Genomic DNA, 26,417 nt, shown 5'->3' with positions numbered 1-26,417 from the left:
TGGTTAGGGAAGATAGGATTTTGCAATTTACTAGATGGCTATAAACTCCTTGGCCCTTTAACTGTCAGTTTCCTTATTCCACTTGCCCTGGCTTACTAGCCTGCCTCATTCCCAACCTCCACTCCTGCTCCCTGGCTGCTACTTCTATCTCTGAAATCTTTTAGGGGTGATGAGGGAGGATGGTAGGTTTTTAGTAACTGCTTGCTGCTTACAAGGTCCATGGGCCCTGCCTACACAGGGATGGAAGTCTCTCCCCACCTGATCTAAGGGGCACAAGGGAGTAAAATCCTACACTGGAACCAGGAGGCACCGCATGTTTGTTCTAGGAAATGTGGACCTGCAGGCAGAAGTGTCAGAAGAAAAATCACCTGTGTTTCTCCCTGTCACTGACAATTTATGTAAACATTTTTGTTTCTTCCCTTCCAGTATTTTTTCTATGCAACATGTATATATGTATATATAGTTAATAAAACTAAAATTAAGATAATGTATATAGTTTATGTGTTGCATTTATCAGTATTGGGGACATTTTTAGGTTTTTCTGGTTTCATATGGCTAGCTTATCTAGCTACTATCCATCTATGTCTACATGTCCTTTTATTTCTATTTATTTTCAAAGTTTAATCTACAGTAATGTACAGCTTGGTGAATTTCTACATGTACATACACCCAATAAAACCACTGCCCCAGTTGGAGTTACATAATTCTGTGGTCTCTCTGAGTCCATAACCTTGCCATTTCCACAAATTGATCCCATTTATTTACATACTCTAAACACTTAGGTTGCTTCCACCCTTTTTTTTTCTTATGATGCTGCTGTGAACTGCCTTTTACATGCATGTGTGTCTGCATCTGATTGCTTCCTTTGGATACACTTCTGGGAGTTGTGAAACACTGGGTCAGAGGGTATGAACATCTGGAAACACTCTGAATGCCTTCTTGTCAAACATCTTTCCGGGTCCTCCTGTCCAGAATGTCTTTTCTCCACCTTGGGGTTCCTGCTGTGCTTTTCTTGGAGAGTACAATTAGAGTATGGTATTAATGCCCACCCGCAACACCCCCCCCCAACTCTGCAACTCCATTCCAGTGCTTGGCTTCAGAAGTAGATCCTCAGGAGCAGGCTTTGTTCATCTTTGTATCCCCCTGCTTGGACGCACGGTAAAAATTGAGTTCTCCTGTCTATCTTTGAAGCCCTTCATAAAAGCAGTGACACCAAAGGGCTTTTCAAAATCAGTTGAAATTGCTTTCACTTTTAGAGTAAACAGGACTTGCTGTGAAACCAAGCAGCACCCTGAAACCCATCTCCAGGTACTTCTGAGATCATTGATATGGTTGAATGAGTTAATATATAAGGTGTTTTTAAAAAATTTCCACCAGACTGTTAAACTCAGCGCTAACACATGGGTCAAAGTGGAGTGGTAGATTTGCTCACATTTGTCTTCCTATCAATCACTCGAACACTCACATACATTATTGAGGTAAGTCCAGTAATTTCCTCTCCTTTAAATTGCCCACCGCCCAGGGTTTTGTGTCAAAAGCTACAGCTGCTTTCACTTCAGAAGTCAGCCATCTCCCTGCTATTGCTCCTTGCCACCACGTGGTGTTGCTGTTGAAGACGGGTCCTGTGAAGTTGTGGTAGCTATGATCCCCTTGTCTGGCAAGAGAGGAGTCCACTGCCTTTGCCAAGACTGCACGGGCAGGCGCTCAGGCTCCTGAAACTACCTTCCTCTCCCTAATGTTTGGGGCCCACCTTGCTAAAAGATGAGGCAGCTTTACCAAGGACATTGAAAGTACAAAAGATCTTGTTCTCATAGGATGGTAGAGCAGTGCTCTATGTAGTAATTTCAGGGACATATCACCCGGGATATTACAGCAAGAGGATTTACCTTGAGCCCCACCTTTGCATCACCTTTCAAGTATCTCTTCTCCAAAGCAGAAAGTTGGCTAGGTGAACTACAGTTATCTATTATGGACTTAAGAGAAGCTGTGCCCTAACATTTTCAAGACTGTTCAATGGTGATCTTTACCATGATAAGCATACTGTGTGTATCAGTAAGTTTTCAATGTTGTTGATAGGTTCTGCAACTTTAAATGAAATGATGTATAACAAAACCAATCCTACCATTGGCTGATGACAAGTTCATGTGGCATCTCGTTGTTATAATGAAAACATTTTTGTTACACACATGCATCCTCATGTGTACATTTAATAAAATGTTTTTTCATTCGTTAAGTATTTATTGAGCCCCTCTGTGTGCCAGGTCTGTGGAGCTGAATTGCATAAATGTGTCTGGGGGTGTCTACCTGTATACAGCTATGGTATATCTGATGAACTGTTCATTCACTTATTTCACAAATATTTAATAGCACTTTTCTATTTACTGGAGACATGGAGTTGTCATCTTAGTGTTTCTTTTTAGTTTTAAAAAGAGTAGGTAAGTTGAATGCTTTCCAGTTTTCTTAAATAACCTGACCCATGCAAAATGTTGCTTATTTTGGTATAATCCTTTTTTTTTGTAGAGAATTTTTATGAGTTTATTTGAGCCAGACTGACGACATTGTCAGCAAGGAAGATCTCCAGTGTTCCCCAGTATAATCCTTGATTAAAAATAAGATACTGTACATCTAGTTAGAAATTAAGAGAGGCAGGACTAGATTATACTTTGGGGAGAGCTTGTTTATTTTGCTTATCTCAAGTGAGATAAAGAATATTTCAAAGTGGGTGGGTTTCCACCTTGGACCATGTACACAAAGCACCTCATTGGAAGAATAACTGAAAGAGAACTATTTTGCCTGTGTTTATTTTCTCCTACAAGTGTGATGTAAAACTTTTCACATCTGCAGAAGCAGCCACAACCACGTGCTGGAACAGCCGTTTTTGCAAATAAAAATGCTTCCCAGAAGCATGACAAATGCAAGACTAACAGGTGTAGCACAGATCCAAGGCGCACATGTGGTTCTCATCAGCTGCCTCTCTCCTGTTTTAAATCTAGGTCTTCCTGTAACAACCAAAAATGTTATTTTCTCCGGAGGCTGCGGCTAATAATCCACTCAGTCTGCCTTTCCACCCCTTTTCTCAGAACAGTATTTCTAACAGAGCTTCCAGAGAGGGAGGAAGTCAGCAATGAAAGAAGGCAGTAAGGGGGGCGGGGGCGGCAAGGGATTGGGAGCCCTTAGACTTGACATTAGCAATTCTGGGTTTGACCTATAACTTTGGGTGACCTCGGGCCTCAGTTTCCACCCTTGGGAAGTGTTTGGTTCAGAAAATGTGGGTTCCAGGTTTCCAGCCTCCACGCCAAGCAGGGTGGAAGGGTCTTTTTAAACCAGTGGTTCTCAACAGGGGGAGATTCTGTCGGCCTGAGGGGAAAGGGGGTGGGGAACAGCTTGCAATGACGAGACATTTTTGGTTGTCGTCACTGGAGAGCGTGCTACTAGTATCTAGTGGGTAGAGACCAGGGATGCTCTTCGACAACCTACAATGAACAGAAAGACCCTACATTACAATGATCCAGTCTTAACTGTTACTGGGGCACACGTTTGCTTCTGTGGGATCGGCTCCGGAGGCTGGCTTTCAAGCTTTTGAAGCTGGGGAGGCGGATCCTCGGAGAGAGGCTTCTCACGATTTTCCGGACAGGACAGGGACTCAGATGGGGCCCCCTAGCAGACTCCGTGCGCAACACAACGTGAACTTCCGTCTCCCTCGCCCCGAGGAATGCTGATCCAGGGACGAGGAAAAAGCCGACCCCTGGGCTCGGAAAACTTGGCAGTTTTTCCCGCCCGCAACCCCCGTCACCTCCGTCAGTGCGGGGAAGGCTTCCCTCCCTGGAAAGAGGTCCTGCCGCCACCCTCCTTGCACCACAGCTCTAAGGCAGTGCCCGCAGCGTTGTGTTCAAGGACTCCGCGCTTACCCCGCGTTTCCGTCGGGAACCTCCACCTTAGACACGGGCGGGGGCAGTGCCTCTAGGAGGCAGCCGTTACCCCGCCCAACCGCCTCCCAACGGCTCTCCAGGCCGGGGGGGTGGGGCTGGGCCGGCGGTGGCGGTGCGCCTGCGTGCGCAGGCGTTCAGGGGCGGGGCGGGCCCTCGAGTGGCCCCGCCCAGGTCTGGCGTCTCTGCCCGCCCCATCTCCCAACCTCCTCAGCGTGGCGCCGACGCTGCGTGCGGCGCGGGTTACCCAGAGTGCTCCGCGCGGGGGCAGCTCACTGGAGTTTGGTTCTCGAGGCGGCGGCAGCGGCGGCAGCGCTCCGGCAGCTCCTCCTCCTCCTGCGGTGGCGGCGGCGGCCCGGGCCTGAGCCCCGGCTCCGGCTCCCCTCTCCGCCGCCCCGCGCGCCCCCACCTCTCCCGGCGCCGCAGGGAACATGAGGCTCCGCTCTCGGAGGCCGGCGAGTGAGTGACCCCCGTCCCCAGCCTCAGCCCGCCCGCCCGCTGGCCCGGCCGCTCCCCCCCGCCTCGCCCAGGCAATGACAGCGGCTCCGGCGTCTCCGCAGCAGATCAGGGACCGGCTGCTGCAGGCCATCGACCCCCAGAGCAACGTAAGTACTCGCCGCGCAGGCCAGGACCGAGGCCTCGTGGGCCCGTGACCCTCCCCCTCCCCAGTATCCCTCAACCTACGGGCTCCAGGGGACCCGTCCGAGGCCCACCTTCCCACGAGGGCCGCTGCCATCTCAGCCTCTCGCTCCCCTGGCCCGGGCCGGGGGCGCTTGGTACGTGAGGCCGAGGCTTCCGTGCGGCCTGGTCGGAGGGAGCAGACGGATCTGAGGACAGAGCTTTGCCTCCCCTCCCGCTCTAGCTCTACGACCCTCACTGTTTCTGACGGAGCTTACCCGCCTTTCCCTTCCCCAGAGACCGGAGACCCCCGGGAAGCCCTCCCGGCGGGGGCCGGAGGGAGGGGACGAAAAAAGGCTGAGAGCAACTGGTGTCCGGGGTAGAATTCGGGGAGCCCGTGTGTCACCCGTGTCTCAGCCTTCTGGGTGATCAGGGAAGTCCTCCTTCCTTCTCCTGGCTGGAAGCACCTTGGCTTCGGAAGGAAACCCCCGGCCCTCTTTGACCCTAGACGGGAACCCAGGGCGCCTGGAGAGGCCCCTGGGTTTTGCGAGTGGACATGCCTTCGCCGGATCCCTTTTGGGGTCACTGCCGACGGAAAATGATATTGGGAAAGGTGGGATCCTTCATGTTTCCTTTCTGGGCTCAGCTGCCCATTGCGTCTCTGACCAGGCCAGAGTCCTGGTTTTTGGTAGGGAATTAGAGATGATTCTTTTTTATCTCTTTCCCCCAAGAACCCTGTTTCCGCTGCACTTTTTCCGTACCTGGGGGTCCCAGCCTGGTGGTTTGTGACCTAGAAGGTCAGGGTTAACCCCCGGGTGTTGCTTTCTCAGATGTTCCTCCACCGAGGCTACTGTTTGCCTAGGGATTTTCCCTGCCCCCTCCGTGTGTCTAGGGGAAGACTCATCCTGTTTTCACATGTTCTCCAAGGGGTTGTTGGCGATAGGGGTCATTTTCCCCTGTGGCAGGAGCAGGTTGAGCAATGGGAAGATGGTATCCAGGTATGAAGTGAGCCCTGCATTTGCTGAGAGACCAGGAAGTGGCCATTGCGATCACTTTTTAACATGATGGGGATAGAAGAAAATACCAACTTGGGCTTGGCCAGGTAACTCGGGTTTCTGTCACTGTTGGGACTTTTGCTTTTCCTTTATGTGAGCTTGACTACTCTTAGTGAGATTTAGCCTTTTAAAAGAAAATTCATGTTGGATTGTACAGTTTTGGTAGAAATTGAGGAGCTATGATGTGCTTTGATCTTCATCATAGGTAATTCTCTTATTCCTGGTCCTCAGGCCCCATTAAGATTGACTTGGTATAAATTTCCTTTAACAAATGTTGTATACATTTTTGTTAGGATTTTGGGGGTGGAGTAGGCACAAGCTATATAAAACCTTCCAGAATTTTTGCAGTAACTGGTGCTGCCACAATTTTCAAGCCTGAAATGTTAGAGAATAAAGCGAGTGACACGAAAAATGTGAGTCTTGATGACTTTGGCATCTTTTGTGAGGTCTGAGTGCAGTTTCTTGAATGCCATGTGCGTGTTTGCCTTCAGGAGAATCCGAGAGTGGCTGAGAGGTTAGCATTGATCCATAATGCCACTCAGGCGAGTTTTGGGATCAGAAGGTGCTTTGGTGGGTGGTCATAATTTTTTAGATTAGGTGGGACAGTGACCTCAGGGGTTCTAGTGTGTGTACAGGTCTAATCGAGATGGGTTCGTAGGAGTAGGGGAGGAAGAGGGGCTAGCCAGAAGCTGGAGAAAGGAACAAATCTCAGCTTCATGTATCTTGGTGCATGCAGGAACATAACATCCATATGAGGCAATGGCTGTGTTATGTGACATACAATTCATATTTCACGTGGCTTAGTTTGGGGGACTCTAGTGATAGGAGTGCAAACAGCCCTAGTAACATAAGTTATGAATGGAATTGGGAAGTTGTCTCTTTGAATATGAGCGATGAGAAAAATGCCTTCTTTAAATGCTACTACCATTGTTAGTGTTCATGAACATCGTTAGTAACCATTTGACTGGAGCAGGGCTTGGAGCAAACCACGTAAAGAAACTCAGCCATGGCAGAATAGGTTGCCGATGGAGAAACGTGCAACAATACGGTTGGGTTGTAGTTGTTCTCTGTTGACAGGGGCCCAGGTGAGAATGAGGTGGCTTCAACAAGGCACTGCTGCCACACGGCTGCTCTTCTCTGCCTTGCTCAGGTATGAATTCCACTTCTGGATAGTTAGTTGACACATATTTAAAATACTCTTGGAAAAAAAATGGGGACAGAGTTGAAGAGCCAACACTAAAATTAAACCTCTTCTGAGAGAAGCCACACAGAATTGTGTCATGTAATGCTTATCTTTATAGGCATGCAGTTATGGATAACAAACAGCTTTTGCTTAAAAAAATCAATGTCAGGGAGCCGACCTAATATCCACAAGGATCTGAAAAGTTGGGGATGTAACATTTACTGACAAAGGAGTTCTTATGAGGAAATTTACTACTTTGCTCTAAATTCTAGCCTCTGGGGTATTTGAATTTCTATAGCAGCAGTCTCTGAGTTAATAATTTCTACCAACTCAATACTGAAGTAAATCCTCTACACTCCTTTTCAGAAAGCTACTAACAGTTTTCTAGAACAGTCGAGGCTGTACTCTTCTCATGGTGTGTCAGTCCAGAGTGTTGACAGTCTCTCTGATGTACAGTGTGGACATTTGTCCCAGCTTAATCTTCATTATGGATAAAATTGAGGGCGGTGTCTTCTCCCACTCAGAAATCAGAGTCAGTCTACCCCAGCACAGTCTCCTCAGCAGGTGATTAGGTTCCGATTGTATGGGATGCTCATTGTTTCTTGAAAGTTCAAGCTTTGTCTTTCTGATCAGAAGGCAGGCTTCGTGAGCACGGTTCATTTATCTTTTCTCTCTAGAGCAGAAGCATTAGGTGTACCTTGTAAGCACGGGGTAAACTGACTGACCCCTAGAATCCTACTTGGACCTATGACTGAGGACTTACGTTGGAGTCGTCTTTTACAAAAAAGCCCTTGTGACTGTTACAGCCTGGGGATTCAGTCATGGAATAGTCTGATGTGGACCTCTGTAGAACCATAAGGAACATGAATGTTCATCTGGCATCTGAGAAAAGGTCTGACTGAGATGGTGGAGTGTGTACTGCAGCTCTGTGATAAGCTGAATAACAGCACAAGGCAGGCCTTGACCAAAGCAGGTGAGCATTCCTGTATTCAGAGCAGGGAGAGGCCAGAGAAGACACTGTGGGGAAGAGGGACTTGAACTCGCCCTGGACACCACTGTAAATGCCTCCCAGAGGTCAGGCTTTCCAGCAGGAAAGTTCAGGCATGACTTTCTTCCTTACAATTCTGCAGACATCAGGTGCCAAGAAGAGATGACCAAGGGGCCTCTGCAGAGAGACATGTAAGAAGAATAATTTTCCCACCTAGGAATTTGAAAGTTAAAGTGCTACTTAGGTTCCCCGGGCTTCAGGTTCCTTACCTGCAAAGTAGAACTGGGGACTCTGGAGTACAAGCCCCATAAAGCTCCTTCTCAATCCATGGTTCAGGGTATGGACAGGGCAACTGAGGCTGACGTGAATTGTTTTAGAAGTTTTTTCTTTTGATGCAATGTGCATGTGTGATATCTTACTAAAATAACAAAGATTTGCACACTTCACATGACTTTGCATAGCACTTTAATAGTGTCTCTTGCTTCCCTTCACAAGCCCTGTGAGGGAGGCAGTCGGAGCGAGGAGTCTCCCCTTTCTGCAGTGACCGTATGTGCTGCTTAGTGTGTCCTGTGTCCAGGAGAGGACAAGATGCTTTCGTTTCTTCCTGACTTCATGTGAGGTGACCGCCCCAATATTAGGACCTTGCCCCAAGTTATTAAGTGACATGCTTCCAACTCTAAATGCCACTGCACTGCTCTCAAAGTTGGTGAGATGGCTTCTGAAGAGGCCCAAGAAGACAGCATCCTTGAACTAGTAAGAGAAGATGTGGGAGCCTCTTCTCTCCCACACAGGTTTATATGTGACTCCCAGCTGGGTTAGATTTGCCTGTGACAGATCCAACAAACAGGGTGATATTAGGTGGCCTGCCCTGGCAGCATCTTAAGGTTTCTATCAGGGACAGAATCCTGGGCTAGACCACACTGTGGTGTGGCAACTGCCAGCTGTCATGGAATTTTCGTGAGTCTTGTTCTAGCTTTGTTTTCTGCTTCCAGATTACAGCAGTTTTTATGTTAACCTAAACTTCCCAAATTCAGTGACTTTCCTGTCTTTGCTCTTCATACTGTAGTCAGGCCAATGAGGAGAGCAGTATGGCATTTATGACTGTGAGAAAGAGGCACGTAACAAGTGTCTGTCGTGAAGCAGGTGTGTGCCTTTGTGACTCTCCCTCCCTCAGAAGAAGGTGGACTTTATATTCCATCTTCATGGAGGTCCCTGGTTGGTCTTTAGAGGTGGCTTTCCTCAGAGTGGATTTTCCTGACTGGAGGACAGTCCGGGATCAGCCTGTGGGAAGGGGTTTTTGTCCTGGTACAATTTTAAAAGGCCTCACGGTCACCTGGGCTCTTGGGCTCAAGATGCAGCTGTGTGTGACAAAATATATACCTTAAGGATTCCAAACTCGGATTCAGGTGTAGGAGGGGAGCAGGCTCGCCTGTGTGGCTTGATTTTGGTGTCTGTGTGGGCATCTTTTGAGATGGAGTTCCAGATTAACCAGAACCAGGCCCCAGCCTATCTCTAGGTGACTGAAGTTCAGTGGGTGGGTCTCCCGGCTCCCGTTCAACCCCCAGCTGTAAATTGTTTTCTGGGAGCTGGGGCTTTGTCTCTGTCAATAGAAGTTGTGCCTTTTCTCTTTATTCTTGGTGGTGGGCTGTCCTGAGTCCACGTGGGCCTCTTGGGGCAGCTAGTTGTCATAATGGGTGACTGCGATTGTGGTTCAGTGGGTGGCAGTGTAGACATTGCATTTTCAGTCCAGCCTCAGATTTCCTGCACTCAGAACCTCCTTCTGAAACAGCTCCTTTTCACTCTGGAGGCACACGTGTAGAATGTAGCAAGAATTGACATAGGAGTTTCATGAACTGGGGAGCTTTTCCTGCATAAAGAAGGCCTATCAGTATTCTGCATGCCACATTTAAAATTACTCTCTAAACAAGTTCCAGGTCTTGGGAGGCAATATACTTACATCTCAATCACCAATTGATACACACTGTTTAAGGACAAATATGGTAAAACTGGACATGGTGGTTCAGCAGTTGAATAAACATTTCCAGCTCAGTGCTTATGTTCTGGATGTGAAGGGTGCAGACCTGGACATGCTTGCCCCTTACCTTCCAGGGACCCAGAGCTTCCCTTGTAGGGAGGAGGGCAGGCATAGACTGTGCACATGGACTGTTTGGGCGGGGGGGTGGGGGTCTGGGGTCAAGGCAGCCTTACAAGGCTATGTAGCTCTTAGGTGCAAGCGGAACAGTTCTTCATGCATCTTATTCAGAGATTGTTCAGAATTCTTAAGAGCACGAGAAATGGCTTTCTAGAGTACTTCATCATTTGACTTTTCGTAATAAAAAGTTTTACAGGTGCAGGAAGTCAGGTCTTGGTTTGTCCCTGATCCCAGGGGATCAGAAAGTTTGGAGTAATAGCTGGCAAGGTTTGAGTAGTTGGCCCCCTCAGCAGTGGGATGGGAATGGGGCAGGGATCAGGTTCTAGGAAGGGCCTGGGGGCTGGTTTCAGGTATGTGAAGTGCTGTCATACACAAGTGTTAGGTTTGTTGTGTGTGGTTTTCCAGTAGGGGGTGGCAGGAGTTGCTGGGAGGGAGGCCTTGCTGCATTTTGGGAAGCTCTTGAGTATTGCTGCAGCTGACTGGAGACAGTCTGGGATCACTGTGCCAGGTTGGGGTGCAGGCACACCCAGGCTCTTTGTCGGGACTCAGACTCCTAATCTGTGAGGTTCTGTGCCTGCATGTGGTGCCCACTAAGAAGGAGATGGGTCATGTCAGGTGGAGTGCTACTACCAGGCAGATGGGGTTCAGAGCTTTGGAATGTTCCTAACATTGTAGTCAAGTTTCCTGTCTTCATCCATTGGAGGCTAGAAAGTGAACAGCTGCCGTTTACTGAGCACTTACTGTGGCTCAGGACATTGTGGAGAGCTTCACATCCTAGTTGCTTCTCTGAACTTCACTTTAGAGGGGATTTGTCCATTGTTGCAGAGGAGGCTGTTGGAAGCTCGAGGCCTAAACCCGGTGCTGATTGGTTCAGAAGCCAGCAGGCTTGACGACAGCAGTCTCCCACCCCACACAAGCAGTGCCCAGCAAGAAAGTTGGACTGCAGTACATCTTCTGAGGTTTAACCTCACAAACACCAAGTGTTTTTAAGTGTGAAGTTTTATATTTCTATTCCTTGCCCAGTTCCTACAGCCTTTTCCCCTTTAAAATCTTCTAGCCTAGCTGCTCCTAACCTTTTGTCTATCAGGATCCATTTTTATGATCAGAAACATTCAGGAACTCCCACATAATGACAGGTGTACTTTGAGAAAATTCAAGGACAGAAGCTAATCTAGTCATGCTTTGAATTATGAAGTTATATCTTGTCATCCAAACAGCATCTACTTAAATCTGCAAGCTGACCTTACTTGTCTGTGTATGACACTTAGGGTCGGAACCCTGTACCACCTGTTTGTCTCTGCTGTGCCCCCCTCCCCCTACACACACACAACACTGCCATCCCTTTTCCAGAAAGCTTTCCTTCTGTAATCTAAGGCATTCCCTCAGGCACCGCATTCCTGCTGATAACAGGTCTTGTTGTTGATGGAGTTGTCCTTGAACTGCAAACTCCCTGGTAGTAGTGGGCCGTGTGTTCCTCCCTGTGTATCTAGAACTTCTGTAGCAACTGGGTGCTCATATGCTTGTTGATTTTTCTGTGGAAAGGACTGATCTTGGGAATTGCCCATCAACGCTGAGCCAGTATTAGGTGCTATACTGTCAGCATTTCTTGCATGTTCAAAACTTAATCAATACAGCAACCCAGTGAGGCAGGCCCCGTGCCAGTGTGGAAACTGACGCCCGCCAGGCACACTGCTAGAAGGGATTGCGCTGGATTGGAACCCACCTGCCGTGGCCTCCCACGTCTGTGACAGCGCAGTGGGTACCAGGCAGGATTTGGGTCCTTATGCAGGAGTCTTCCGTGGACATTTTTATTTGGGCTGGGAGGAAATGCTTTGTGCTTCCCTTGAACAGGTTGAAGAAAAGGTATGAGGTGATTTTTTCCTTTTTGTTTCTTGGCTGGCATTTTTACTCCTGACAGAAAAGATGGCTCATGATTTTAGATCTCCCTGCCTGCAAGATTTCCAGGAGATACTGTTCAAATGCCACCTCGGGACATTTTGGCCTTTTTTGGTCATGTGACAAACTGGACCCTTACTGGACATTCCTGTCCACTGGGTTTCATTCATCAGGGTCAGAAAATAGATGATGCTTTCTCCAGGACACAACTGTGATGGGTTAGCCTCATTACTACTGCGGAGACCCTGGTCACTCATCTGTGTGAACAGAGTGGTGTTATAGGGGCTGGCCTTGATTTTGTGGTGCGGTTATCAGCAGTCAGGTGAGTTAGTGGTGGACTCAGGTGTGTGTGACTGTGGCTCGCACTGAGGGCCCAGTAGGTGGCCCCACTGTCCTGCTGGCATCTTCAGCTCTATCCCTGACCCACACCCCTGGTCACACTTGACTCTCTGGGCAGCAGCCTGACCTACCAAGCTGACCACAGCTCTGCCTGCATACACTGGGGGCTGGGTTCTTCTCGTCCCTTTAGTGGTTTATTTTGGTACTCCCTCCTCCATCCCAACTTAGCTCTCTTGACCCCTTTTGCCATCAGGTCTCTGGCCTAACCCAGGTTGGGAGGTGGGGTTGTGGCCACATCCTCTCCCTCCCTGGGTGATCCCCAGGTAGCTAGCTAACTGCCTGCCTCTTAAGGCCAGCCCTCCTAGAAGCCACTTCGAACTTTACCTCCCCAGTTCATCTTGCATCTGTGCTGGGCATGCAGTTGGCAAGCTGGCTTTTTCACACTGTCTGTGGGAGTGAGTGACACTGATATGTAGGTATGTGCTACAGGAACAGTTCACCCTTTCTGCTGATTGTTTGACACTGTTTGCCTCCAGCATTTGGTTAGATAGTTGCTGGTAGAGCACCTGTCCTCTACTTCCTTTACTAATTTTGTTGGCAGATCTCCCACAGACAGAGGGTAGCCCTGTGCTCGTGACAAGACCTTGAAAGTAGAGGAGCTGATTGGCTCGTGTCACTCAGTGTGGTATCTTCACACAGTGTGGTGTCTTCCCTCCAGCCTTTGCAGCTCAGGATTCACCTTTGTGGAACATCATCCAAGGGGAGAAAGAGCAAGTGATTCGTTCTCAGAAACCACAGCAGACATTTCCTGCTGCCTTCAGGCTTTGCTGGAATTTGCAGGCTATGTTGGTGGGGTTGCCTCAGGAGACATAGGGGCCTTTGTAGATGAATGGGGTAGTAGGGCGCAGGGAGCAAGCTGGCAACGTCCACTGGATGCATGCTTGTTTAATCATCTCTTCAGTGTGAAAGCACCATCAAATTAGTTGGGTGAAGTGTTGGGGCTGGGAGACTTGGGTCCAGATGGTAAAATGGGCATAACTGAAATGTGAGGTCCAGAGTAATCGATGGGGTGGTATGGGTGGTGTGAGGTTACAGCACTGGGTTTTGAGTAACCTGTTACTTCTGGTTGAACACATACACTCTGACTTGCCTGTAGTCACTCACACTTGGGCACCTTGCTATTTGTTACCTTGTGTTTGCACAGGTTTGGGTTGCAGCTTCTGATTCTCATCATGGGCTGAGTAGCACTCAGGAATCCAGGAGAGTCTGCCACAGTGCTGCTTGTTCTCCTGTCCCCATGGACTGTCCTGGTGCTGCAGTAACTGCCTGGCCCAGTCCTGTCCAAAGGAGGTGGTATGTTCCCGGTGGTCTAGACCACCCAGGCCTCCCATAGCCATGAGAAGGCAGTGCCTGCGACCCAGGCAAGAGCTGTGCTCTAGAGACTTAGGTCCTCTGGGCTCAGAGACATTGACAGGCCTTGGCTGGGGTCTGATAGGTCTGCTCTGTTCTGAATGTCCTACCCATTTCCTCTTGTCTGTCCCCTCCCCCGGTTAACCTGGGTAACCATATCCTGGCCTGGCTTCTTCCTCTTAGGTAACTAAGAGGGGTAAGGTCAGGTGATTTTCATGGTCTTCTCCATTTTTCCCACCTGGCTGTCCGAAAGCACCCTGAAGCTGGTGATGTCTGCTCGGGCTTCGCTGCTGCTGACAGCCTGGTGGTGGTAGAAGTGGACCACTTGTTAAGTTTCAGGCAAGATTGGGGAAAAGGGTTCATGAGTGAATATTTCACTTTCACTTCTATTTTAGAGGAGTGTATCTGACTTTGAAGGTTGGTCAATAGCCAGTGCTGCCTTTGAGTTTAGGAGCCTAACTTCTTACTAAAGAAGCATCATCCCCCCCCCCCCCCACACACACACATACCTCACTAATGTGTTATGTGAGCTCATTGTACCTTTGCTTGTAACCTTTCCCCTCCTCTCATAGTTGGGTCAAAGTGCCATTGGCATTGAAATTGGGGTAGGAGAGCTGAGAGGGAAACTATATTTCTGGTTTTTGTCCTTCTGTGCCTGTCTGTTTGTGATGTGGGAAATGCTCCTCTGTTTGATCTCTTGAAGGCTAGGCCACTGAAGAAGAAGGGAGTCACTCACTTACTTGCTTCCAGTTTGAAAACTGAAGAATTGATGTGGGTGACCTGAGGGGTAGGGTGAACAGAGCCTTGTATGAAAGTGGCAGTAGTGCTCACAGGAAGTCAGGGAGGAGCTTACAAACAGAAGCAGGGTCTGTTGTGCAGACAAAAACAATAGGTGCCCCCATCTGCTGTAGCCCTCCCCATGTGGCAGGACAGAAACGTTGAGGACACTAGTCTGGGGTTGGGGGTCAGGCTGTCTTAGGGTTTCTGGTGAACTTGTCAGCCCTGCTCACAGTTACGGGAGTGGGCACCTGCTTGTGCCCTGGAAATGACACTCCTGTTAGGAATAAAGTAGACATGGTTTTTTATCTGGTCAGCGATGGGCTCCTACAAATTGGGAAATAGCAAGTGGCATTTGCTTTATAAGATGAGCCAGTCTTGGGCACATGAATGTGCTGTGTTTGTCACTCCAGGCTGTCTTCCTGGGTCACTGTGTCATCCTTATTGCTCGCTGCACAGTCTCTGCTGAAGGTGCTTTGATGAAATGAATGAGGCCTGAGGCCTAACACTGAGGAGTGCCTGCCATCCCATGGCACCCCTGCAACTTGCCATGTTTGGCCTTTTTGGTCTCTCCAAATCCCTTGCCCACAGTACCTCTTCACCCTTGAGCATTTTGGCTTCACCCTGGTCCCCACTGCTTGTCCCCTATATGGCTCTTAAGACTTCCTCCTGGTGCTCTCAGAGCCATGGCTGCCAGCAGCACCTAGACCCTTGCTCCCAGCTGACTGCTGTCCTGGACGTGTAAGCAGTCTGTTCCAAAGTTGATGCATCTTCTTCCCTCCTGCCCTTGGCATGCTGCACTCCGTCAGTTGTTCATGCCATGGCTCTTCTGACTACCTCAGAGCCACTCTGGAGTTCCCCTTGCATGGTGAGTCTCTTCCTGCAAATGGGGCTTCCAGGGAGGTCTAATGCAGCCACTTACCAGCCAGTCCTGTCTCCTGCTCTCCCCTCCATGTCGCCTAAACATACAGACTGGTGTGTTTTGTTCCCTCTGTTGGGACCATGTGGTTGACTAGATAAAGTTTGAGTTCTTTGGGTATTATACAGTGGAGAAGACAGTCCTCCTTTCTCTGGGTGGAAAACTTGGGCTTTGCCATCTTGTACACCAAAAGGTTGAGGGTTCAATTCCTGGTCGGGGAATATACCTAGGTTGCTGGTTCAATCCCTGATTGTGTTGCACAAAGGAAGGCAGCTGATCGATGTTTCTCTTTCACATCAATACCTATTTATCTATTCCTCTCCCTCTCCTTGTCTCCTCCTTGACCCCACTCCCTCTCTCTAAAAAAATATTCTTAACATATCCTCAGGTGAGGATTAAAAAAACAACAACAACATGGGTTTAGTCATTGGGTAGAACTGAGCTTCGGGCTTGACTCTGCTGTTCACCATGCAGCTTTGGATGAGACTAGGTTTGTGGCCTTAGTGTTCTCAGGAGGGTTACATATCATCCTTAGGGAGGCTGTGGCCCTGGGCCTGACTTGTCCTGGGTGCTGATCTGTGCAGCAGGTAACAGTTCACAGGCTTGGTGCACCCAGCTTACATTTCCTTCCTGACCTGCCCTCTCTCTGGTCTATGTCCAGTGGATGATTAGTTACTAGGGATGAGCCCATGACCAATCAGAGCCCATGAAAATTTTAGCACTCTGCTGGGATAGTTGGGGAGACTCAAATGGGAGAGGATGTGAGTAGGTCACTGTTGGGTTCTGCTGCTTGGAGACAGTTTGCTCAGTAGTGAGACCAGCCCAGATGGGTACAGAGTACTAAATTGCCCAAAGAACTAGGTGAGCCAGCAGCTTCTTTTCTTGGTGAAGCCCATTTGAGCTGGCTTTCCTGTCACTTGCAACCAAGAAAGTGTAGAGAGAATTAGCAGAGCACATTATGACACAGCCTTTGGCTCCGCTGTCCCCTTCACCCTCTCCCCCTAGCTGTGCTCAGCTGCTCATCAGTCAGTTCTGACCCACTGGTACACTTCCTGTCAGGATGGCCCACCCTCCCTCCTTGCCTCCAGGTTCCAGGCCAAGGGTGCCTCCCCCAGCAAAGCCTCTGTCAGCTGCCCCAGGAGCACTGTCTTTTGGCTGTTCTGGCATCTTGGTTCTACCTTTCCCACAGTACCTTTAACCTGTCTGACATGCCTGTGTTCCCTGCTCCACTTGGTCTTTTCCTGCTGGTGCTTAGAGAGCCTCTTCATTCTATTAGAGCCAGAAACCAGTTTACAAACCGACGTAGTTCTTCTCTGATTTCAAGCTACACATGAGCACTGAAGTGGGTTTGGATAAGAGTTCAGGTTTGGTGGGCTTGGGCAGGGCAGCTGCTCAGCTCATGAGTATTGAGGTGGCTGGTTCCCCTGGAGGATGCCTGCCACCTCCTGTGATGGCTGCTTGGCTTTCTCCAGACCTCAGCCCTTGGGGGTCCTCCTCTGGTTTGTGGGTTCTCTTAGAGCCATAGTGGCATGGTCAGCACTTGGGCACCACACCTGTCGTGTGTTGCTCAGTTCTGGGAAGTCTGGAGATTCCGAACGCTGGTGACAGGACCCAGGGAAGGAGGGTGGGCAGCTATAGGTGTTGCAGCACTTGCGTAGCCACTCTTAGTTGCAGGGGGAACCCCACAGGGCCAGCCCCACAGGAGCACACAAGCCTCCTCCCTCCCTTGGGCTAGGCCTGGGCCAGGACCCCACCAGGAGGGAGATCTGAATCCTGAACCCCAGATACGCAGTCACCTCGGGATGAATCTGTCTCTGAGCCTCATTCTCTTTATCTGTGATTAGGGGCCGTTGGTGCCATCATCTAGTGGTGTCCTCCTGAGGGGCTGGGCATGTTGGGTGACTGATAGAGTACCCAGCTTCTATTTAGTCAATGAAGATGACCATAAAAGAGCTGGTTCTGCCTCTGTTACAGATAAGGGAAAAAGTGGGGGAGATTGTCCTTGCCCGAGGCCATGCAGCTGGGGGGAGCAGAAAGGGGATTTTAATGCTATCAATTGCTAATAGTCCTGTAGGTGGAGTTCAGCCTGGATCTCATTCAGTCTACTGACCAGCTGTACTTAAATCAGCTGCTCAGTGTCTTCTGGTTTCATCTCCTTGAGGGCTGTCTTTCTGCAGGGACTTTATCTTTGGGCTATAACAAACAGGGACCACGGCATCAACTCTTACTGTGCTCACTCTGTGTTAGGTATTACCCCTTTTATAGAAAAGTAAGTCTGGGGCCTAGCAAGGTTAAATAGCTTGTTAGCTGACTTTAGATCCTTTGTTTTTATCATGAGGCAACATGATACCCACTGCAGACAGGAGAGGGGTATGCAAGAATTCTGCAGAGCTCTTTCCCTCCCAGAGCCCCACATGCTAGTGGAGCTGGTCTCTGTGTGTGCTGTCCTGTATGGTATCCATGAGCTGCATGTGGATAGTGAGCACCTAACATGTGGCTGGTAAGACTCAAGAAACTGACTTCTGAATTTCTATTTAACTGTAATGTCCACCTGAGTTGGACAGTGCACTTGTAGGGCTTCAGATCACTTGTGCTTTGTTTGGGTGAGAGCTCTGGATTGTGTTGTCTTTTCCACATGGGAAGTAGGGGAGGAGGTTGTACCTGGGTTGGCATGGGAATGCTGGATGGGGGTCCTGTCCCTTCCCAGCTCCCTCTGGTCCCAACTCTTCCCTGACCAGAAAGCCCTTTCTCCTATGTCTCTGGACATGGGAGCCTCTAAGCCATGTCAGCTCCATTCACAATTCTGGTCTTACAAGGCAGAAAGCCTTCTCATTTCTCCACTGTTGGTTGATGAATACAGTTAAAGACAGACTGATGGACAGACAGAAAGGAAGTAAAAAAAGAAAAATATTTAAAATGCAAGTGTTTGACTCAGACCTGGGTTCAGATCACTCAAGTATTTGTTCAAATAGCTCAAGTATTTGTTCTTAAACAGATCACATCAATTACTGACTGTCAATCTGTCAAATTTGCCTTCTTCCATAAAATGAGGACAAGCCCCACCCTAACAAAGGGTAAATAATGCTGAAGGGAAATTTGTGGGTGCATAGTAGGCACTGAATACATATCAGTCTCCCCACTTCTTTGGGCGTGGGGGTAGGAAGGCCTTATCCATGGAGTTTATAGATAATTGAACTTTGGTTTTCACAGATGTCATTCTTTCTCAAAGATAAGTCTTCCCTGTCTTGGAGAGAGTGTGAACAATGAGCAGTTACCAGACAGCATTGCATAACTTGACACATTTCTAAAAGCTCCCTAGGGGGGAAATAGGAAGAAATTAGTTGTGGAACAAAATTGAGGCACATTTCTTTGGGAGAGGGGCTTGGGTTGGAACTCCCCTGCACTATTCCAAGTCCTTTCTGTACTGCAGTTGCAGATGAGGGTGATCAAAATAAATCTGTGCAAAGTGGCCGTTAGGAAGCAGTATCCTTTCTGAATGCAGAACATGCTCAGAACTAACAATTGCAGGATCTTAGACATCCCCAGACAGAGAAATGTTGGTGTTATTAATAATCAGAACATACACCTTGTACTTAAACACGTGGGAAGAATGGCATTGACAGGTAATGAAGGTTGGGCCTATCTCCCACCCCACCCCCTGAACCCACACCATCCCACCCTGCTGCAGGACCCAGGAGCTACTTCATACTTAACACTTTTGGAAACTACTTATGTAAAAAGAGGCATAGCCGCGTTTATGTCCTTTGATCTATTCATTTTACTCTTAGAAATTAATAACAATGTTAATGGATATATTTATGTGATGATCATTGCTAATGTAATTAATTAAAAGGCATGAGAGAAACCTAGGAAGCACAGTGCATCCGCAGAGTGGGGCAGCACAGAGCCTTGAAGAACGATCTGGAGGCTCTGCAGAGAAATGGACAAGCCTTGCTGTGATAAAGAAAAGGAACATTATTGTCAGCCAAGCATACTAGGAAGGCACAAAAACTAAAACTATGGGTAAAATGGAAAGCAGTTATATTGGGTCAGTAAGAACAGTTTTGGGTTTTATTTTTCCTGTGGTCCATTGTCTTTTCAATTAAATAGTTAAAAAAAGAAAGAAAGAAAGAAAGAAAGAAAGAAAGAAAGAAAGAAAGAAAGAAAGAAAGAAGGCTGCTTTAGCCTGAGAGCTCTTGAGAACCATTGAGAGCAATCAGATAGGGGGCGTCGGTGCTACAGCCAGTGGAGAAGAGAGAAGTATTTCCTTTTGTGTGTTTCCGGGAGGTTCAGAGCAGGGATGCACAGTGCTTTCCTCCAGGACAAGTCCACCAGTTGTGGACTCGTATTCTTCATGCTCTCAGGGGACTGGGGTCCAGCCCACCAGCTCTATAAGTCATAGTAGTTTGCTGCCAAAAAGTAAGTTCTCTATTCATCCTCTTTCCTCTAGCTCCAGTCTAAGCCTGGTCATCTCCTCTTGGAACACTTTCCTCTTGTCCCTTCCAAGCCAGTATCAGACTTCTCTGTTACTTAAGACCGTATGTACTTAGAGTAGACATCCCCACTTCTTATGTCACGATCCACAGATGCTCTGTGGCTGGGGCCCTTCTTTTCTTCCCTTTCATATCTCAGTTTATACTTTCCCTCACTCATGACTGTCCAGACCCCCTCCTCACATTTGTGATTGTCAGACTCCTTCAGGCTTCTGCTGGCCACCCATGGTAAAGAGCCCCATCCACTCCCTGCTGTCACCCTAACTCCAGATTGTTTCATGTCCTGGCACATATAGGAGATTATGGCATCTAGACAGTGCCCTGGGAAAGTAGAGTGGGACTGGAGGGAAAGACAGGAGTGTTATGTTTCAGTATAGTTATAAGAAAAATGAAGTATAAAGTGGACTTTCCAAATATTGTTTATTCTTTGTAAAAGGGGTGCTGTGTCCATGAACATAACTTTTATATGTTAGATTAGATTTTGCTTGGCTTTGGTAATCACTGTGGAGAAATTCTGTTTGCATGTGGAGATGATAAAACTTGGAACCATTTTTTAGTAAACATTTACTAATTTACAATCCAGGTTCTTCCCTCTTTCTATTTTTATGTGATGCTGAAATACAATAAGGCAAATGGATTCTAGTTTCGTTCAAATGTTATTTTAAGTACTTTGAAATAATGAAGAACTCTAATTTCTTGTGCAGTGCACGTTCAGTAAATGTTTCCAGGAAAAAATTGTGCATATACGTACACACATACATTTATAAATTTTACTGATACAAAGGATGGATAGCATATGGTTTATGAAAGATGATATACACGACACTGTTGTCAATTCCATGTAGCCAGTTGCTTCTCACAGACTGCTTCCCTTGATTGTTGCTGAACTTTTGTGTCTATAGTCAATTTACAAGTGCAGGTCTGACTTGAAGATCAGTTGATACTTTTGTTTGTGTTAGTGAATTAAGTGAAGTCTTTGCTGAATCAGGTAATAGTTTTCAAACACTGACAGAATATTTCCTCAATTATGCTATTCCTAATGTAACAGCTACAGGCATGACACACTGTTAGTTTCATCTGCATTAACATTTTCTCCATCACCTTCTTAAAATCTAAGCCCCAGTGATTGGCAAACTATTTCTGTAAAGGGTTAGATAGTAAATATTTTTTAGCCATACAGTGTCTGCCACAACTCTGTCTTAAATTTATAGCACAGAAGCATACAGAGACAATATGAATGGAGGTGGTTGTGTTACAACAATAATATATTTACCAGTACATAATTAATTTTATAGTATGTGAATTTCACCTCAATAAAAATACATATAAAATGGAGAGGGGACCTTTATTTACAAAAACAAGTATTGGGTTATATAAAGCCTAATAATCTGACAATAAATCAAACCCTGATTTGTAGTGTTCGTCAATTTCCATTGTCTAAATGCTTCCACTGAGGCTAATTTCAAGCCACTAACATGATGTCACAGAAAGATTTCTCAAGTTTAACCCTGAGCTCCCATGGGCTGGTGTGAACTGGCTCCAGCAGTCCTTGGTGAAGTCCCTACCTCTGGCAAGTAGGGGCCCTAGTGTGTAGGGTGCAGCAGCTGCAGGAGAGCAGAAGTATTGGTGTTGGAGATTGGGCTGTAGGCGACAGGCATCTTGTCCAAGATGCCATCAGTGCCTTTGCAGCTGGCTGCTAAAATTTTCGCTTAGTTTGAGTATTTTGGGGGGCATGCTCAAAGCCCCTGTGAGTACATGATGAGCTAGCTGTTCTGAGAGTGGGGTGAGGCCACTGTGCTACAGATCCTTTGCTGCCCGTTCTCTGGGGTAGAGGCGACCACTTTTCCTAGGCCAGTGGTTAAGAGGAAGCCTCTCTCTCACATGCCACACTGAATATTTTCTACAAAGCTTTCAGGACAGTCGCCTGTTCTCTTTGCCTCTCTCCTTGTCTTCTTCCTCAGTACATGTGTAATACTTTTTTATTTTCCTGGTGAGTTAATAGCTGCTAAATGAACTCTTGTGTCTGTTCTCTGCTGGCTGCAGTAGTTGCACTGTACAGTCCGGATAGCTTTGGACTCCATGTCCAAGGTTTAGAGACCAGCATTCCCTTGTGTGTGTGCATGTGAACATATACACATGCTCACATCGTGTGCTCACTTGCCTCCCACCACTCCCTGAAACTTGAGCAGCTCCATATTCTGACTGCATTCTCCTTCCATATTGAGGAGTCACTAGTTGCTAACCTCACCATTGGGCCATAAAATTGTTCTAGATCTCAGCATGGCTAGTGCCATTTTTGTTTCTGCCACTTTCTCCTCAAATTGAATGAAATCCATACCCTTTGCATCTTGAGGTTGCTTTGTACTGACCATATGGGCCTCGTTTATGGGGCCTAGCAGTCTTTGAAGAGTCCAGAGTCTCACTAGCCTCTCCCCTGCTTGTGATGGTGTCCAGAACTCCCACATTACTGAGAGTCACAGTGCTAGTCAGTGACATGGAAGGACCAGCTAAGCGTGCAGACTTGTTTCATTCCTGAATGGATAACGGGATTCGTACTTTTGGGGACCTAGACCAAAAGCCATCAAAGGCAGCAGGGAAATAGCAGCCCAGGAGAGTCCAGATATTGCAGCCTCATGACAGACAGATCAGGTACGTGGTGGCAGGTGATCCAATAAAGGACCGGTGGAGCCCCAGTTTTGCTCTGAGCTGCCTGGTAGGCTAGTGACCTGACACCTATCCCTTTGCAGCAGACAGAAGAGAGGAAGTGTGTGAGCAAGTTAGGTGAGGAAGCAAGGAGGAAAGCTGGCCTAACTGACAGATTCACCAAGAGTCTGAGAGGATAAGAAGACAGATGTGAAAAGGCACTTTGTGCCTTTAAGGGCTCCATGCAGCCTTTACACCTTCCTTTCCAAGGGGCTCCCGTTTGCAGGATGAGCCCTTGCTGCCTTCCCTCCTCACACTGTGTGTCAGGTGCCAGTGCCTTACTCTCTGGGCATCTTCCACTGTTCCTTCCTCCCATCTGCCTTTGTCATGCCTGTGTCTTCTGCCCACCATTCATCTGAGCCTCTCATCTTCTCCCGCTGTGCCAACCAACATTAGCCTAGAGACTCTACTCCTGGCCTTGGCAGTGTAGAGGTGCCACCTCTTGGCAGGGTGCCTTCGTGCCAGTCCCTTCTCTGTTTCTCTTGGCATGCGGGGGATATGTGAGGACAACAGCAGATGGGTGCAGCAAAGGCCAGTGGAGTTTCCTGCACCTCACTCCCCCCACCATGGAGGTGTTAACATCCACGTGACATCTCTCTGTGTTATACCCTTTTCTATTTTTTATTCATCTGGGTGTTCTGACCTTCATTCTGAGGACCTCAAGGCCCCACCGAAGTCCTGCCCAAATTGGTGTCTCAGACTCTGTGTGAGCTGCGTCACCTTGGGCAGAATCTAATTTTTGAGTCTCAGCTTCTGAATCTGTAAAGTACCCTGCCCCAGTGCAGTGCTAGGACTCTGTGGGACCTTATGGCAGTGGCACAGTGTGCAATGTGCAGTGCACATGGGAGTAGTATATTGGGTATGCCTGGAGGTGTAACTGTGATTCTTTCCCTGTCCATGCCGCCAGGGCAACTATGTGTCTTATCATAGAGACCAGGACACTTAGAGTGAACCAAACACTATTAAAAATTATACCAACAACAGGTGGAAATGTGTGATCCTGCCCACTAGGCCTAGGGTCACCTTCCACACTCCAGCGTCCCAGTGTGTGGTCCCGTTAGATCTTTAGTCCTCTCTGCAGAGCTGACTCCAGCGGCTCCTGGTCTCCCACCTCCCTCAGACCTGCAGCCCATGCCAGTCTGCACGTCTAGGTGGGTGTCTTAATTTATAGCGCACTCTGGGGCTTCGCTTTGCTTTGTTCTCTGCCTAAAATGTTACATCTTCCTTCTTTTTGTTCTCACAAGCAATAAATACACCGTCCTCCTTTAAAAATTTACATGTTTGACTTACAGCTAAGACCCCTTTGGCCTCTGTCACTGATGCAGTTCTGTCCTTCTGGAGAGAACCACTATAGGTGGAACCATAGGTCTGGAGTCCATCTCCTGTGCATGTAGATACATAGCAGAACACTGTGCATCATTTTAAATAAATTCTGGCACACGTGTCTTATTCTGCAGCCAGTTCATTTCCCTCAGCATCTCTCTGTCCTTGTTACATATGCGTCAGACCGAGTCCTTTAACTGCAACTCCATATTCCGCGATAGGAGCTGTTCTGTTATCATGCGGCCAGCTTCCAGAATTTTGATAATAAAATGATGCTTTTTGAATAGGTCTGTCACTGTGGAGTGGTAATTTCCACAGTGGCAGATATGGAGGGGTACTTCCATGCGTGCCTCCTGCTTCTCCACAGCTCTGCTCAGCGCTGGTGCTCGGAGGTTGGGGATCAGGGGGAGGCAGCATCACATGCTTACTGTGGGGTTCTGTCAGTACTACCTGGAGCCTCACTGGGCCTGAGACTTTCCTTGAAGCCTCAGCACTGCCACCCCCACCCCCTTTCTCGAAGGCTGAGGTTAGGTGTGTGAGGGAAAGGGCAAGTGGAGCTGGTCTTGGTTCCAGGGGGCCTGTTGGGCTGAGCACTGGGGCAGAGCTTTGGGACACCAGAGGATGTCTTTCCCAGATACAGAGGCAGCCAGTGTTAGGGCCCTGCTGCTTAGAGTGGAGAGACTGCTAAAGTCCATTGTGCTGGATCTTCTGTAACTTCCATCAGTGTCACCTTAGCATTCAGAAAAACCCTGGAGCCCACAGGATCACATCTGCTTTAGCAGGAGCCCTAAGTTGATGTGATGAGCCCAGCGATTCCCACTGACAGATTGGGACCCCATCTGGCCAGCACTTGACTACATACTGGGCACATTCTCACACAGTCCCGCAGGGGAACCAATGCTGTCCTTCTCTTGGAGACATGGAAGGGATGCAGGGCGGTGACTTGTTCATGACCTTATAGCAGGAAGTTACGGGTTCCAAGTCCAGCCCCTTATTCCTTTGCCCTGTCCATTTGCACATGCAGTCCTGCCAGCCACAGTGCTGGGTGGGCACGAGCATGGTGACAGGTTGGCAGAGTACACTGGCTCTGAAAAGGAGTAGAGCAGTGCTGGTGGGTGAGTTGGGTGGAGCGGCAAAAGTGGGGGGTCACCTGAGGGCCACTTGAGGTAGGGCCACAAACAGACCCCCTAGTGTGCAGAGAGGCTTCTTCCACCAGGACCCCAGAGCTACTTTCAATTGAGCTTGGAAAGGTTGCCAGTGGAGCTGGGGATGGGCTGTGCAGGGAGGTATGGCATTCAGATGTGACTCCTACTGCCCCAGTCTTGATGGGAGGGGAAAAGCTGGGTCTGCCAGTCTTGAGGCCCATTCAGTCATGGTTGAGGGGAGAGGACAGTTAGGGGTGACATCTGTTCCCAGATGGTGTGTTGAGTGTAAGGGAGCCCATGTGACTCTGAGCACTCAGGGTCACTGTGAGGAGGAGCAAGGTATCTCTTTCAGTCATGCTTCAATAGCTCTGGGTCAGGCTTGGTCTTCCAGTTGGCACATTTGTCTGTCTTAGTGGTCAGTGATAGCTGGTGCATCTCAGAGCAGGTGAGACATGGTGAACCATGGTAAGCCCTTGCTCAGAACCTTGCAAAGTAAATGAGCTAGGGGACACACATCAGTAACACAATGTCACAACATCTCTCTGGTATCTAGTTGCAGGCTCTCGCTTCCTGCCTTGCCTCCTCTCCTCAGGCAGACCTCACCTCTCCCAGGCTTGTGTGACCACCCTGCCCTCCGTCCTGTTGATGAGGACCTCTCAGCCCCACATAGCAGGCTCCACAGCCTGAGCCCCTGGGTTCTCCCTGCATCATTGTTCCCCTTCATCTCACACCCACCCCATCCTGCTCCTCACTGTCTTGCTCCCTGGAGTTGGCCGTCACCTGCAGAATTGTCTCCTTACCTCAGCAGTGAGTTCTCCACCAGGCAGCCGGGGCCAGCTATTTAAAACCGAAATCTGTCATGTCACTCCCTACTCTGATCATGGCCTGGGATTCATTACATGGCCTGCCCATGGCCCTCTTCCACTCTCATCTGGTATTCTCAGCACTTGCTGTGTGCCCCTGGCCCTTATCTCCTGCTGTGCTCCAAGCCTGGCTTGCCCTTGCCATCCTAGTCTGGCTTGCAGACTGATCTTTTTAGGCCTCCTCAGAGACACCTTCTGTCCTCCTCTTTGGAGACCCCATAACACTGAATATCTCATGGCCTCCTTAGCCCACACTGTTTGAAATTTCTTAATCACAGTCTACCCACCCAGCCAAGCTGGGAGCATCTTCAAGGTTACAGCTGTGCCTTATCTGTATTTTTGTGTGAGGCAGCTGCGCATGTAGTGAAGAGCCAGTGTTTGGGAGCAAGGCTGCCTGGGCCCCAGACTCAGAAGTGTATAACCTGGCAGATTATGTGACTTCGCTCTGCCATACCTTCCTCCCTGTAAAAGGAGGTGATAGAGCATGGAATGTCGAGCCGATAATTTGTAGAGCTCACTTTAAGAATTTCTTAACAAATAAAGTCATGCCTGGTTGGCCTTTTTGAAGCTATAAAAAATCCAACTCTTTCTTCCTAGTGCATCTTTCAGCTAAGCTCCTACAGAAGG

General features: G+C 48.4%; 1 protein-coding gene across 3 annotated transcripts in view; it reads left to right on the top strand.

The window, feature by feature from the left end:
- The first annotated feature begins 4,192 nt into the window (after positions 1 to 4,192).
- Positions 4,193 to 26,417, top strand: part of MED26 (mediator complex subunit 26) — a 44,926-nt gene continuing 22,701 nt past the window's right edge. The window contains exons 1-2 of one of the 3 annotated variants that reach the window (XM_045853561.1): positions 4,193 to 4,531; positions 5,510 to 5,646. Coding sequence is in view for 1 of the 3 variants with exons in the window: in XM_045853559.1 (XP_045709515.1) it covers positions 4,460 to 4,531 (72 nt within the window). In the remaining 2 variants the exon portion in view is untranslated. Of the gene's footprint in view, positions 4,532 to 5,471; positions 5,647 to 26,417 lie in introns of all 3 variants that reach the window. The other 2 variants (XM_045853560.1, XM_045853559.1) reach the window with 2 other exon arrangements.

Source organism: Phyllostomus hastatus, unplaced genomic scaffold, assembly GCF_019186645.2.
Source record: "Phyllostomus hastatus isolate PE091 unplaced genomic scaffold, TTU_PhHast_1.1 phas_contig_98, whole genome shotgun sequence".
Classification (NCBI taxonomy): Eukaryota; Metazoa; Chordata; class Mammalia; order Chiroptera; family Phyllostomidae; genus Phyllostomus; species Phyllostomus hastatus.
The sequence above is the reverse complement of the archived record's forward strand: the minus strand, read 5'-3'. Positions and strand labels throughout refer to the sequence as shown.